We start from the raw sequence: 14,501 nt of genomic DNA, 5'->3' as shown, positions 1-14,501 counted from the left end.
CGCTTTGAGACAATGTCAATTGTAAAAAGTGCTATACAAATAAATTTTAATTGATGGTGCTGAAAATATTTATACACCCAAATAGCTGTCTTACTTTATAACTGGCCTAGTAATGATTTATTATTAGTTTAGTACTTGTGAACAATTTCATCTTCTTCAATACTGCTGCAATAATTGTTTTTCTAATGTAGGTCACAGTGGATCCAGGGTGTATCCCAGAAACCTACTGTACTGAGAGGTTAAAGGAAACCGGACGGAGAACTCTAAAGTATTGTAAACAGTAACACAAGCAGAGCATTTGAGGACAAAAAAAAAAAAAATCACTTTTAGTCTCCCATTGTTGTTCTGTAATAGTCACACACTCCTCCTTCACTAGATGTACTGTGACGTCACTGACGCCCACCTGAGCAGCCGGTAGAACCAACTTTTACGCGCAGGAGTTGTTCGTGGTTCAAGTAACGCGGAAGTGTTGGATTGCCCCAAACTTGTTTTTGATCCTAAACCACCTGATGGACTTTCTGAGTTTCTTTTAGCCGTGGACAGGTCGACAAGGCGACTGAATCGAAACGCAACATTTAATGAATGATCCTTAAATCTCTGTAAATATCTACAACACCATGCACTTCAAAGAAGTCCAGGTAAGTCAGGGCGAGAAAATAAACACTCGTTTGTTTGATTTATTTTGGGCAGATGGGTTAAAGTTATGACGTTTTTCTAAATTCCGTGTGAAAGGTCCATGTCTAGCTCTCTAGTTATTGCAGAACTAGTGTACAATCATAGAGTACAAAAAATTTCAATGTTCTGTGCTGGAAACACTGCACATGTTTCCTCATTTAAAAACAGTACCAATGTTTATGTTACACTTTGGAAACTGCACATGTGAACCTAGTTGTGTGACATCATGTGTTTTACATGAATACATTCCAGATGTGAATGATAAAGTGTGTTTGACAATTTCTATAAGGTTAACAATTCCTGGGAAATGTCTTATTACCAGATGACATTTGTAGGTCAGGCTAGTAAGTGTTGTCATGCTTTTTACTGAAAAGCAAAAATGAAAGCATCTAACACTGAAACATTTGGTGAAGTGGTGCTAAATTCTTTTGAACTTTAAATGGTGTTAGTTGAATATGTACAAGAGCCTTGTCTTTTGACGTTGGACATTTAAGCGTCAAAATGTAGAAGCTGATAGCTGTATGATGTATTGTGGTGGAACAAGAGAAGACCAGATGAATAGTAATTCGGGTGGAAGACCGGATGAACAGTAATTTGGCGCTGGTTATACTGGCTGTGTTGAGTGCTTTTGTTGCACGATTTCTCTCTTTTTCTCAAGCACATACACATGAATCAGAATCATGTCTGGACCTGTAATTACGTTAAATCTGTAGGAGTAGAAATTAAGACGCGACTTGTGTTTGCTGCTCAATGATCAAACAGAATGTAGCATCATCACGTAGGCACACTCTAGTCCACTTGTTTACAAAAACTGGCAGTGTTGACTTTTATACTCACCTATAAAAACTTACAAAGAGCTACACCTATTTAAAGATCATACAACAAAGGAACAGTTGATAATATCAGCATTTGATGGATATGGATACACAAGGCATTTAGTTTTTTGCTGGTTTATGCTATATTTTTTGTGTCTTGTATCCATTAGAAAGACAAAAATTTGGTGTTGTACAGATCTTAGTATTAAAACGTTCAATTCAATTATTTGTATGGTGATTTTAACAATAGACATTGTGACGAGGCAGCTTTACAAAAATCTGAAATCTTTGACGACAGACTTTCAAACTGGAGATTTTTCACACCCTCCAGTGTCCCATTCACACCCATATGAGGATGAGGTTCCCCTTTGAGTCTGTTTCCTCTCAAGGTTTCTTCCTTTACCATCCAAGGGAGTTTTTCCTCCCCACAGTCACCCGAGTCACCTCAGACTTGCTCATTGGGGATAAATACAAATACATTTAAATATATCTAATATTAATCTTGAATTTTTGTTTTATATTAATCTCTATATTAACCTTTTGTTTTATGTTTATGTTCTGTAAAGCTGCTTTGAGACAATGTCAAATGTCAGGGTTAAGCTCTATACAAATAAATTTGAATTTGAATTCATATTTAGATACAAAATGAACATGCCAGAGGTAACAGTGGGAAAAAAATAAAACCTAGCTAAGAGGAACAGGAATTGAAAGAGAAAACATCCTCTTCTGGTTGACCCTAGATAGTAGACTTAAAAAAAGCATTACAGAATTACATAATAGAAGAGGAAATTTAAAGATAGTAAATACTACCAAATGTGTTGTAAAGAGGTTCTTGTATGAGCTTGTTGGAAATGAGTCCTGCTTATTCTTAGCCCTGATAGAACCTTGTATTCTAAGGTCATAATTTCCGTAACAATTTCAGGCTGGAGTCATATAACTGTTGCTTAGAGAAAGATAATCAGGAAGTTAATCATTTGCATTAAATTTTACATATAGAATTATATCTTTGTGTTACACACAGAGCAGGATACAGTAACAAGCAAAGCAGTTCTTGAGCATGTATATTTAAGGCACATTGTTTTGACTGGTATACATAAAGTAGTGAAACCAAAAACAACTTGTCATGCATTGCTGTTTCATTATTTGTTGTCTAAGTATAGATCTATATGCAATTTTTTTTGTTTGTTATGCTTTAGGATGAAATAGAGCTGGAGAGGATGAACAAAGAAAGTACTGAAAATGGCAGAGATACCTTAATACCATTGGTAAGACGAGACTCTGTGAAATTACATACTCGTGTTTCTCGTCATTGGATTCTCACAAGACTCATGGTTAGCCGTTGTATCGACATCATATGAGTATTACATGAAATGTATTACACCGTCACACTTCCTCTCAGCACACCAAAAAACAACAGATGAACAAACAAACAAAAAATGACCACCAGAAATCTATAAATGTCAATGAGTCATGTGAATACGTTTTTGTTGTCTCATCTGTATAATTTTCCTTGTTGATGTTTTTTAGCTAAGCTCTCATACTGCTGTGCGATCATTTGACTGCATACTTGTAGCACCTCTTGTTAAAGATCAAGATGATCAGAAATACAAGAAGCAGGAAGCCTACATCAGGGATCTCAAGTCGAAAAATCTGAAAGTGACAGTGAGTTATTGTTAGCAGTCTAATAGATACCAAGAAATGTTTTAATCACATCGTAAAACACTTGTCTCACTCGGCATTAACAGAAAGTCCACCATGATAACAAAATATTCTATGGTGTTCGTGCTCCTGAGGAACTCTTTGACAAGTATAAGTACCTGCTGAAGGTGTCTGATTCTTGTAACTGGAGTGCTGAATATGGAGGCTATGTCCAAAACACCACAAGGTGTGTTACTTCTGTCATTTGATGTACCAGTAGTTTACTTCAAAGTTTGTGTTGATTTATTTTTTTTTATACACAAGCTCATACTGATCCCACTTTTTTCAGGATTAGGATTGTCTATTTTATCCTGCACCATACATTTATTGGGACAGGAGGTGAGTGAACTGTCATTTCCATTCTTTTTTTAATTCTGTATAACCGCACAGGTTGTTTAAATACATTGCCATTTATTCCTTGCTACAATTCAAATAGGTGTATTAGTAGAAGAACAGGGTTCTATAATGGTTCTTTACTGGTCTACTAGATAATTAAGGGCCATGCTAGGTTTTCTTTATCACACCAATTTGAGTATATTTAATATATTTCTGGATATTTAAAGTTTTTTTTAAAACTTGTATACATACATTGTTTTAAGAAGTGCTCACAAATGTTTCAGAAATATTTTACGTTTACTTTAGAGCTATTACTTAAGACATCAGATTTCTGTTTCTATCATAATGGATACATTTCACTACAATTGACACTTAAATTCAATATTTCTCATTTTATACTTTTGGCCTCAAAATATTAAAAAAATGCAAAAAAAAAAAAAAAAAAATTAGCACAAATCTAACTTAAGAGAAATAAATGCTACACACTAATGCATTACAATAGTAACCTGTTCATGCAGTATACATAGAATTGAATACTCCCATAAGCCTCCATGTTAATCAGTTGTATACTAATCCTTCTGAACACACCTAGAGGGCCTGAGGGATCTTATGAAGCAAGAAGTGTTCGAGACCTTGTTCTGTCTCCATGAGGTAAAACCTTATGTTTACTTTTATTGATTTTATTTGATTGAATAAGCTCTAAAATATAAAACATATTATTGATGCCTTTGGATTTGTAGAGTACACAGCAGGAGTATCTGAAGAGGAAGTGGGCAAGTTGGAGGGCCTTAAGACATCTAGTCAACCAACCTGTTGATGATATCAGGTAAAGCCTGCACTGTTGTTGTTTTTAGAGACCCATCTCTAAATCTACTTTCCATTCAGTGTTTGTACTTTTTGTGACATTAGTCATGCTTCTTCCCATGTGAATTAGTATTGGCTTACTGTCAAAATTGTTCTTGTAGGGATTACTTCGGTGAGAAGATAGCATTATATTTTTTGTGGCTTGGTTGGTACACACGCATGCTGATCCCTGCTGCTGTCATTGGAGTGGTTGTGTTCCTTTATGCCCTGGCTTTTTTTGAGTCCAACCCCATCATGTGAGTGAGTCAAAATGCTCAGCGTAAATGAGTACACCCCCTTTAAAAAGTAACATTTTAAACAATATCTCAGTGAACACAAAACAATTGTCCAAAATGTTGACAAGACAAAGTCTAATATAACATCTGTTTAACTTATAACATGAAAGTAAAGTTAATAATCTAATTTAAAATACACATTTTTCAGTTTAACTCAAATTAGGGTGATGCAAAAATGAGTACACCCCACAACAAGTAGACTACATCTAGTACTTTGTATGGCCTCCATGATTGTTAATGACAGCACTTCTAGGCATGGAATGGACAAGCTGGCGACATTTTGCAACATCATTTTTACCTTCTTCATGAATGACCTCTTTTAGAGATGATGCTGGAGAGGATGCTGGATGGAGAGTGATGCTCAACTTTTCTCTTCAGAATTCCCCATAGGTGTTCAATTGGGTTCAGATCAGGAGACATACTTGGCCACTGAATCACTTTTACCCTGTTCTTCTTCAGAAATCCAACAGTGGCCTTAGATGTGTGTTTAGGGTCATTGTCATGTTGGAAAAGTGCACGACGACCAAGGGAGCATCTTCTCTTTCAGTATAGAGCAGTACATCTGTGAATTCATAATGCCATCAATGAAATGCAGCTCCCCGACACCAGCAGCACTCATGCAGCCCCTAGATGGGCCTTGGCAAACTCTAGGCGGGCTATTTTGTGCCTGGCCTTTAGGAGACTTTTCTTGCGTGGACGGCACCCATGCATTCCTGTGCAGTGTACGCCGCATTGTGTCACGGGAAATAGTCTTCCCAGTTTGGCTTTCTACTTCTTTAGATAACTGCAGTGAACTTGTATGCCGATTTTCTTCAACCCTTCTCATCAGAAGACGCTTCTCTCGAGGTGTTAACTTCCATGGACGACCTGGACGTCTCTGTGAGATGGTTGCAGTTCCATCTTTTTTAAATTTTTGTACCACTTTGCTACAGTATTCTGACTGATAGCCTTCACCTTTCTGGTGTAGAGAAATTATTTTCTTTCTCAGGTCTTGTGACATTTCTCTTCCATGTGGTGCAATTGCTGACAGCATGAAATGGGATGTAGCCTAGCACCCTTTTATAGTCAGCAGTCTGCTGTAAAATTTTGCTTTGCTCCGGACACTTTCAGTTGGGTGTACTCATTTTTGTATCACTCTAATTTGAGTTACAGTAAACTGAAAAATGTGTATTTTAAATTAAATTATTAAATTTACTTTCATGTTATAAGTTAAACAGATGTTATATTAAACTTAGTCTTGTCAACATTTTGGACAATTGTTTTGTGTTCATTGAGATATTGTTTAAAATGGTACTTTTTAATGGGGGTGTACTCTGATTTATGCTGAGCACCGTATGCCAAAATGAATTCTAAATTCACTAAAGGGTTAATTATGTCATTTATCCGATTCGGTGTTGGTATGTTTTGGCATGATATTTGTATGTGTTCTAGAAAGGAAGTCTGTGAATCAAACATCACCATGTGCCCAATATGTGACAAAAGGTGCCATATGTGGAAGTTGTCAGACACCTGTTTTTATGCTAAGGTAATAAAATAAGACTTTTTTTTTTTTTTTTCCATTTATTTTGTTAAAAGAAAACACTAAAAGTCTCTTTGTCATTTGTCCATATTTTTAGTTGAGTCATCTATTTGACAATGAAGGAACTGTGGCCTTTGCAATGTTTATGGCTGTTTGGGGTATGTGTCATTCTATAACATATCTCTAAAACAAATATATCCAGACCGCATCTACGCCTGATGATTTATTGTAATATGTTTGAACTAGCCACTTTGTTTCTGGAGCTGTGGAAGCGGCATCGATCACTAAATGTCTCCAGGTGGAGGGTCTTTGACTGGTGTGAAGATGAGGTGACGTATCACCTTCTTTTATTATTTTTTTAATTATGCACAATTAATTAATTACCAACAGCTGTTTAGCTGGATTTGATTACAACTTTATTGTGTCCACAGGAGGAACTTATCCTGGAAATTGTAAACAACCCACATTGTAAACCCAAGGAGTTTATTCACTCATACATACAGAGCATTCTGGTTCTTCTGCTGTTCACAATGGTGGTAAGACATGCAATTAATTAACCACACTGCTCATTGCCCGTTTGTTTGAAAGTGATTTGATATGTGTTACCTATTAATAAGCCTCACATGAAATGTTGCCCTAAACCCTGTGGTTCTTTTTACTATCTATAAACCAGTAAAACACTGTAAACACATAGTCTTCAAGGTGCATGGGACTAAAAACTGAACATTTTTGTCACAGCAGATTTACAAACTTAATGTGTCACTACCCAATTAAATATGTGTGTGATTTTGGGTTGCAACTCTATGTAAATTAAGCCATGTGTATATAATTTGCTTTCAAAACCTTCTGAACTGAATGTTCCAAGCATAAATATCCATTAGGAGCCTATAAGTGGGATTAGTATTGTTAATTGAAATGACAAATTAAGAAATGGGACAAGCCTGTAGTCTTAAGGAACTTGGAAGGTCCTCCTGTGACAGCATTATTCAGCATTATTCTTGTGTTCACTGTGTGTAGCTGGTGGTGATCATAGGCCTGGCACATGCTCTGGTAATCGTCCGTGTGGTATCTGCCATGCTTCTATCAGACACCAAGTGGAAGGTTGTAAGCAATAATGCCAACATGATAGCAGTGACTCTGGGAGCAGTGCTGCACTACTTGACTATACAGGTTATGACTCGGGTAAGAACCGCCACCTAGCACCACATTTACAAAATTACAGACTAATTCTCATGTGAATGAAGTCAAATAGGTGGCTAGACATATACATTTCCACATTTCTAGTGTAAACAATAAAGAGTCCATTTATGTAGCCACCTGAGTAAAGATTGTCTTCAAGTGAAAATATGTTTACTTAAAAAAAAGTAATATTTTAAGCGAAACTAAAAGGTTTTATTCAAATAAAATGTTTAAGAGTAGGAAAGTTCCTAAACAGCATGTTACTCACTACAAACATTTACATTTACAGCATTTGGCAGACGCCCTTATCCAGAGCAACGTATAAGTCTCTATCATTGAATACATTAACTCTGGTTCACTAGGTTACAGACTTAAGATACCATGAGCCTAAATCACCGTTCAAAGTTTTTTTTTTTTGTTTTTTTTAAATACAACAAACAGGGAATAAAGTGCTAGTTGAAGTGTTTCTTGTCTTCAGCTCATTTAAAAATAGCCAGTGACTCCTAGGGGAAGTTCATTTGGTCAAGCTCAAGTGAACGCTTGCCTGTCTTCTGTGATCTACTTATGATCAAATATTAATACTCAGTTGTATTTAAGATCAACTAAGTCTTAGATCACTTAATGTTTCCAACTCTGGGGTATAAACCAGGTAATATATTTATCTGATTTCAGTGAAGGCTGCTGTAGTAGTTTCACAAACAGTTAATACCTGTGGATTATAATGATTGTCACGTGGCTCTAGTTTCATGACATCACCAGTGTGATTAACACACAGAGATGTAATTGCTGAACAATTTCACATCCTTCAGTAGAACAATTTTTTTACAAATGGGATTAAACAAGTTTTTATTACCATCTTAAACATATTTGAACATGCTCATGAATATCCAAATCATGCCATGTTTTTGAACTCTAGAGAAACCGCTCTCACCAGTTTTTTCAGTTCATGTATTTTTACCACATTTACAGCTTATTTTTAAAAATTAAGTATGGTTATTGAATGTTGTCAATCCCTTTTTTTTGCAGGTGAACCGATTTGTGGCATTCAAGCTGTGTGAGTTAGGTCAGTATAGACATTCAACAAATAAGTCATGTCTAATCATTTTGATTCCTCTACCTATAGTGTGTTTAGAAGTGAATTGCTATAAATAGAGCCAAATGACTCACAGACACTAGTTGAACAGGTTTTTTTCAAAAGATGTCTATGTCTAAACAGTGTATTTCCTTACCTATCCTCTGTGTAGTATCATATTTTACACTAGTTTGACACATTATTAAGCAAAATATTTTCTTTACAGTGCATATTTTTCTTCATTAAAATGATAATAAAATGATTGGTTATTAAAGTTATTACGTTTTTAAGCCACCATGGAAAGAACAATAGAATCGAGTCTGTTCACAATCAGTAACTTAGATTTATCTCTGATCAATTTTTAATCTTGTGAGACAGAATGTGATCATTTAAAAACTAAAACTAAAAGTTCCTGTAGGAATAATGTCTGTTAAAGAAAGTGAAAGGTACCAATTATTTTTGTGTTGACTGTATACATTAGTAATAAATCTGGTATTGTGTATGTGACTGTGTATCCCTGCAGAAAAGACTCGCTCATTTGCAGCCACAGAGAGGAGCTTTACTGTGAAAATGTTCACCTTCCAGTTCTTCACACTCTTCTCTTCGTTAATATATGTGGCCTTTTTTCTGGGCAGGTAAACCCTATCTGTACAGATTTCCCTTATATCTGATATATGGATAGATTGTTTTTACAGAACTTACATAAAATGTTCAGCCTACAATATAAATGCAACTGTTCTTTGTCTTATTGACAGTCAGCAGCATGTGTAGTACTATATGATCACTTACTTTACTGTACTTTACTCAGGATTAATGGCTACCCAGGCAACTATGTGCGAATAGCAGGAAAATGGAGACTGGAGGAGGTAAGATTTATATTTTAAAAAACCTATAATCTAACTACTTAGATTATAACGGTCCCCAACAGACATGCATGAATATTATAAGTAGCTGATGTCATGTGTCCATTGTGTTTTAGTGCCACCCTAGCGGTTGTCTTACAGACCTCTTCATTCAAATGGCAATCATTCTTATCCTCAAGCAAACCATCAGCAACATATTTGAGTTTGCTGGGCCGTAAGTGATATTTATTAACTGAACTACTAAATGCCTTTCTTTTTAACTTGATTTTCTTATTAAAGAGAGTTGTTTCCATGTAGGTGGCTTAAGCTTTGTTTTAAAAGGGCAATATTTAAGAAAGACCTGGAGAAGTGTGGTGACTGCAAAACGCCAACATGTAAAGAAGACGGTCCTGGTATTGAGCTCTGTGATGTCTGCAATCTCAAGGACTGGCTGAGGAACTACCATCTGAATACTGTCCATGCCTTCAGTTTGTTTAATGAGTTCCTAGAAATGGGTAGGTTTGTTTGAACAGAAAACACAACAAAACAAATAAAGTATTCAACCTGAGATAAGGTTGGAAGACAAGGAAGCAATATTGGCCATGTTTTCTGAATCCTTACCATACAATCATAGAGACACTAGACAATCATGACCATCTGTGAGCTCAGGAGAGAGAAATAGGGAAGATATGCACATGCACACTTTACATATGCACTTTACACAGTATGAGCAGCATTTCCCCATCTTTGGTTAATACTGTATCTGTCATATGATAAAGTCACCAGGTTGTGAAAATGGTGGAAAGAAATTTTTATTATCAGTTCAATTCTGTCATATGTTTTAATATATATTGTAATGCCCTAGTTACTGCAGTCTCTGGTAGATCATGTGCATTATCTCATATCTCATTTCAGTATGATTTGCCATTCTCCCCTCTCTGTAGTTATCCAGTTTAGCTTCACAACCATCTTTGTAGCGGCATTTCCCTTGGCTCCGCTTCTTGCCCTCATCAACAACATATTTGAGATCAGACTGGATGCCATTAAAATGCTGCACATGGAGCGCCGCTTAGTGCCAAAGAAAACCAATGACATTGGTAAGATGTACTTACTTGCAACTGCACATGTAATCATTCTGAAAGAATATTCAGAATATCAACAGTGTTTGTTAATTTAATTACCTGCCTTGTAACCTTTCCTCTTTCCTTGTTTGTGTTCAAACAGGTGTGTGGACTAGAGTTTTAGAAGTTATTGGGGTGGCAGCAGTCATTGCTAATGGACTGGTAATTGGAATTTCTTCTGAATTTGTTCCTCGCCTGGTTTATTACTATCGTTTCGGACCATGTGCCAATGGAACAGCCACAGACTTACAGTCAGTATCAGAAACTGCATCCATCAAAACTATATTTATGACAGGATATGTTTAAAACTTCACTACATTTATAGCCTTGGTGTGTTACAGGCTTGATATCTGAGTGCTTGAAAAATCTCTACAAAAATGGTTGAGATCTCTTAAGTAAATTATTTGTGTTCATCAGGTGTTTGGCAGGCTACACTGACTACATACTCACCACTGCAAACATGTCTGATGCAAATGTGCGTAAAGACTTCAGCCCTGAGCAGATGATGCACAATGGAATGAATGTTACTCAGTGCAGGTGAGGTTCTGCAACACATTTACTTACATTTGGCACAGACTAAAACCTTCTTGAACACAGCCAATGACTGTATATGTGGGTGGATGCTGTAACAGGGGTGATGAATGCAGTACAATTTTTTAAACCACTCCTATTTCCCTGCTAATAGCTGGAACACTGATTGGAATGTGATACAATATAATTTATACATATAATGTAATATAATCTTTTTTACACACAGCCTAAAATTTTTAGACCCTTTCAGATAAACCTAAGATGGGATGATAACTAATGCCTATAAAACTAGTGCCAGAGTGTAGTTACATGTTTTTAATTAGTAGTAAAAGAGTCAACTAAAGAAGAATGTATTGGTAAAAGCTTGACTAACATGTATTTTTCATTCTCCAGCTACAAAGCCTACCGTACTGAAAATGACCAGAGCTTTACCTCACACTACTGGTTCATAATAGCAGCCCGCTTTGCTTTTGTCATCTTGTTTGAGGTATGATTGTTAGCCTTGTCTATCACATTGTACATATTGGTGTTGCATTTTTGTTTGCCTTTTGCCAGTTTTTAAAGAAATAAATACATATATTTGCTAATAATTATAATGAGTTGGAATCATGCTAACTGAGATGGACTATGCTAGTTGAACCATGCTAGCTTTTATAAATAGACACCTTAGATTTTACTTCAGAATAAAAGAGCTCATTTCTTAAATGTTATAATAATATGGCTTAATTTATTTCTCTTGATTAGAGAAAATTATTTAATATAGTTGCTGACATTTCTAATATAGAATGAATATTAGGCTCATGCTAGTTGAAATGGCATCATTCACTGATCTCTGCTAGCTAATCAAATACAGACTTTCCTGTAATTATTGTAATATAGTGACGACTACTTCTACTCAACAGCATGTTTTAGTGGTGTGTAAGTTTATCGTTGCCTGGTTTGTGCCCGATAACCCCTTGCGGGTGAAGAACAACAGGCTACACGACAAACTAGACAGGCTGAAACAGGAGTTACAGTGAGTTGCATAGACAGAACTTTGGATTATTCCTCCTCCTTCAAGAATTTGTCATAGCACTGATTTGCTTTTTTTCTCTGTTATTGTCTTTAGGGCACTGAGTGTGCAATACGACAACAGGACCACTGACGTTTAATTAAGTTTTTTACTGATGGCTCTCATTTTAAAAACTTTTTTTGTTTATTTTTAAATGCTTGTAAAGTTAAATACTAGTTTTAGACACAGACACACAAGATAGTAATTTTGACCAGCCAAATACAGCTGGATAACATTTGAAATAGTAACCTGCAATAATAAATTTGTGTGGTTTTAGATGGAGGTAGAGAAAGCTACTCTCTGAATTGCACATTCTCAAAAATACTACTAAACCGTATTTAACCTTGCCCTTGATGTTTGTATCTTTTACAGCTTAATGTAATAAAATAGTGTACCATTTTAAAATATTCAAGGAAGGAAGTATAAAGGAAGTCATCTTTTAGACGAATGATATGTGCATTGGTGCAAAAGGTGTACACATGAGAGTGCCATCCAGCAATAAGGCATGATAGCCCTTTTTCTGAGCATGTAACCTATAGCTTGCACAGTGATTATATATGATTATATAGTTGATGGTAATCGTCTATTCATCGAGATACATGCTATCCTAATTTTATACTTTTTGCTATTGTATTGTTAACCTTCTCACAGGAGGTAAAATGAAATCTAAAAACTTTTTGATTGGTTAATATTGTAAGGTTTTCATTGTCATATTGTCCCCACTTGATGGCAGTGGTGGCAAGAATGAACAGAGACGAGGACTATAGATTCTATTTTTTACATACAGTAAGCTACAACAGTGCCTTACTGAATCTCATAACTTGTGCATTTTACAAGGTGTGTGTTTATTTTGTTTTGCATTGTTTTATTTTTAAAAATCTATGTACCGGTGTTGTTTTCTGTACAAACAGTATGAAGGGAGAAAATCTTGGGATGCATGAGTGAAATTAAATTGTGGATGTGTAGTTTAAAGTACGTTTTAACCGTGTTGCAAGAACTGTGAATGTATGTAAACTTCCTGTCATATTGAATTACATTCAGGTCTGAAATCTTATAATGCATTATGAGGAGACCAAATGGAAATGTATAAATTTCCACATTTCATGTTTTATAAATGTTTAAGAATTTAGTGTATTTCTTTCATGTAATTCATGTCAGTAATATTTGTTATTGTATCTAGAAAATAATCATAGATAAAATGGCAATAAGCTGGTAATCAAATATTTCAAATATTTCCTTTTACATGAAAAGAGACAAATGTGGAAAATAATTTGACATAGAATATTATTACTAGCACATAGTGTGCATTAAATTGAATTTGCACTTCAATTTGAGAAAGGAATGAACACAATGCCAACAATTATAATTATATTATAATATAACAACACTAACCATTCTTTTGTGTTATGTATATAAGTATGTATAATAAGTTGTACTTTAAGCTAAGAAATATCTCTTGGCCTTTTGTAAGTTAAAAACTACTTAATGACACTTACAATCAATTATATAATTATGACTGTTGTCTAGATTCTCTGTTATTTTGCACATTTTGCTCTCAACCGCATCCTTCAGTAGAAAGTAACTGCCGTTTTTATAAACTAACCCCAACCCCTCAGCATCCCCTACCCTCAAGATATTTGTATTTCAACACTGTATATTTGTAAAGTATTTTATTTTTATTATTATTTTTTAAAGTGTCGTTTTCTTTTTTAAAATTGGTTTAATATCATTGTCCAACAGGTGTCACTGTTATTGAAATTTTTTATCATCCAGGCTGTATTTCTTCTAAGGGGACATTAAGTTGTGGTTCCATGGAGATTTTCTTAATAACTGCTGTATAATTTGTCGAACTTAATTTACACTGAAAATCCCAGAATAAACAATGTAACAGAGGACCCTCTTTTCATATTTATACATAATGCACATGCTTATAAAGTTTGAGCATCTTCTATTTTAATTTACTAGAAGTTAACGCAAATGTAAGTTATCTTAAATAATCACTGTGTAGGGAAAAATGCTTCCTCAACTGCTTGCCTGCGTCCTCCTGTGCATCTTGTATTTGTGTGAGGGATGGTATATGAAATATATTTCATTATATTTATGTATATTTTCAAAAGTCAAATTAGTCATACTATGGTTTGATTGTAATAGGACTTAAAAACAGTGATAAACTAATTACATTTTTCCGTATTTTTAGATTTAGATTTAAACATATTCAGCTAACTACACACCAAATACCCATAAAAATGCTTTGTTGGTGACTGCAGAAGCATGTTTTCAATTCATCTTATTTTTAAGAAGCTTATCACAATTATGTTCTGTTTTCACTAAACTAAACAGGCTCTTTGTAGCTGCTACAGACTGTTGACAGAAGAAAAAAACAATGGATAGACCACCAACCGGGAGTCATCCGGTCACTTTTCATAAAGCTCCACCTCTTAAACTAGCATTTAGGTGCTGTTTGGGCATAGATTTTTAGAGCACACTTAGAAGGATATTTTGTGTTTTTGTTTTGGAGTTTTT

At 35.1% G+C, this 14,501-nt stretch overlaps 1 protein-coding gene across 1 annotated transcript; it reads left to right on the top strand.

The window, feature by feature from the left end:
* Nucleotides 1–419: 419 nt before the first annotated feature.
* On the top strand, nt 420–13,874 carry ano9b (anoctamin 9b). The gene is made up of 24 exons (XM_060859548.1): nt 420–638; nt 2,687–2,755; nt 3,018–3,152; nt 3,236–3,375; nt 3,478–3,527; nt 4,117–4,175; nt 4,265–4,350; nt 4,490–4,624; nt 6,095–6,188; nt 6,280–6,340; nt 6,429–6,511; nt 6,614–6,718; nt 7,200–7,364; nt 8,388–8,424; nt 8,957–9,068; nt 9,242–9,299; nt 9,413–9,510; nt 9,594–9,790; nt 10,220–10,372; nt 10,500–10,647; nt 10,814–10,933; nt 11,321–11,414; nt 11,830–11,942; nt 12,036–13,874. Exons 1-24 carry the CDS (start codon nt 618–620, stop codon nt 12,076–12,078), a joined length of 2,376 nt encoding a protein of 791 aa, XP_060715531.1. The 5' UTR covers nt 420–617; the 3' UTR covers nt 12,079–13,874.
* Nucleotides 13,875–14,501: the final 627 nt, after the last annotated feature.

This window comes from Tachysurus vachellii, chromosome 23 (assembly GCF_030014155.1).
Source record: "Tachysurus vachellii isolate PV-2020 chromosome 23, HZAU_Pvac_v1, whole genome shotgun sequence".
In the NCBI taxonomy this organism is placed as follows: Eukaryota; Metazoa; Chordata; class Actinopteri; order Siluriformes; family Bagridae; genus Tachysurus; species Tachysurus vachellii.
This window is presented reverse-complemented; position numbering and strand designations above follow the sequence as displayed.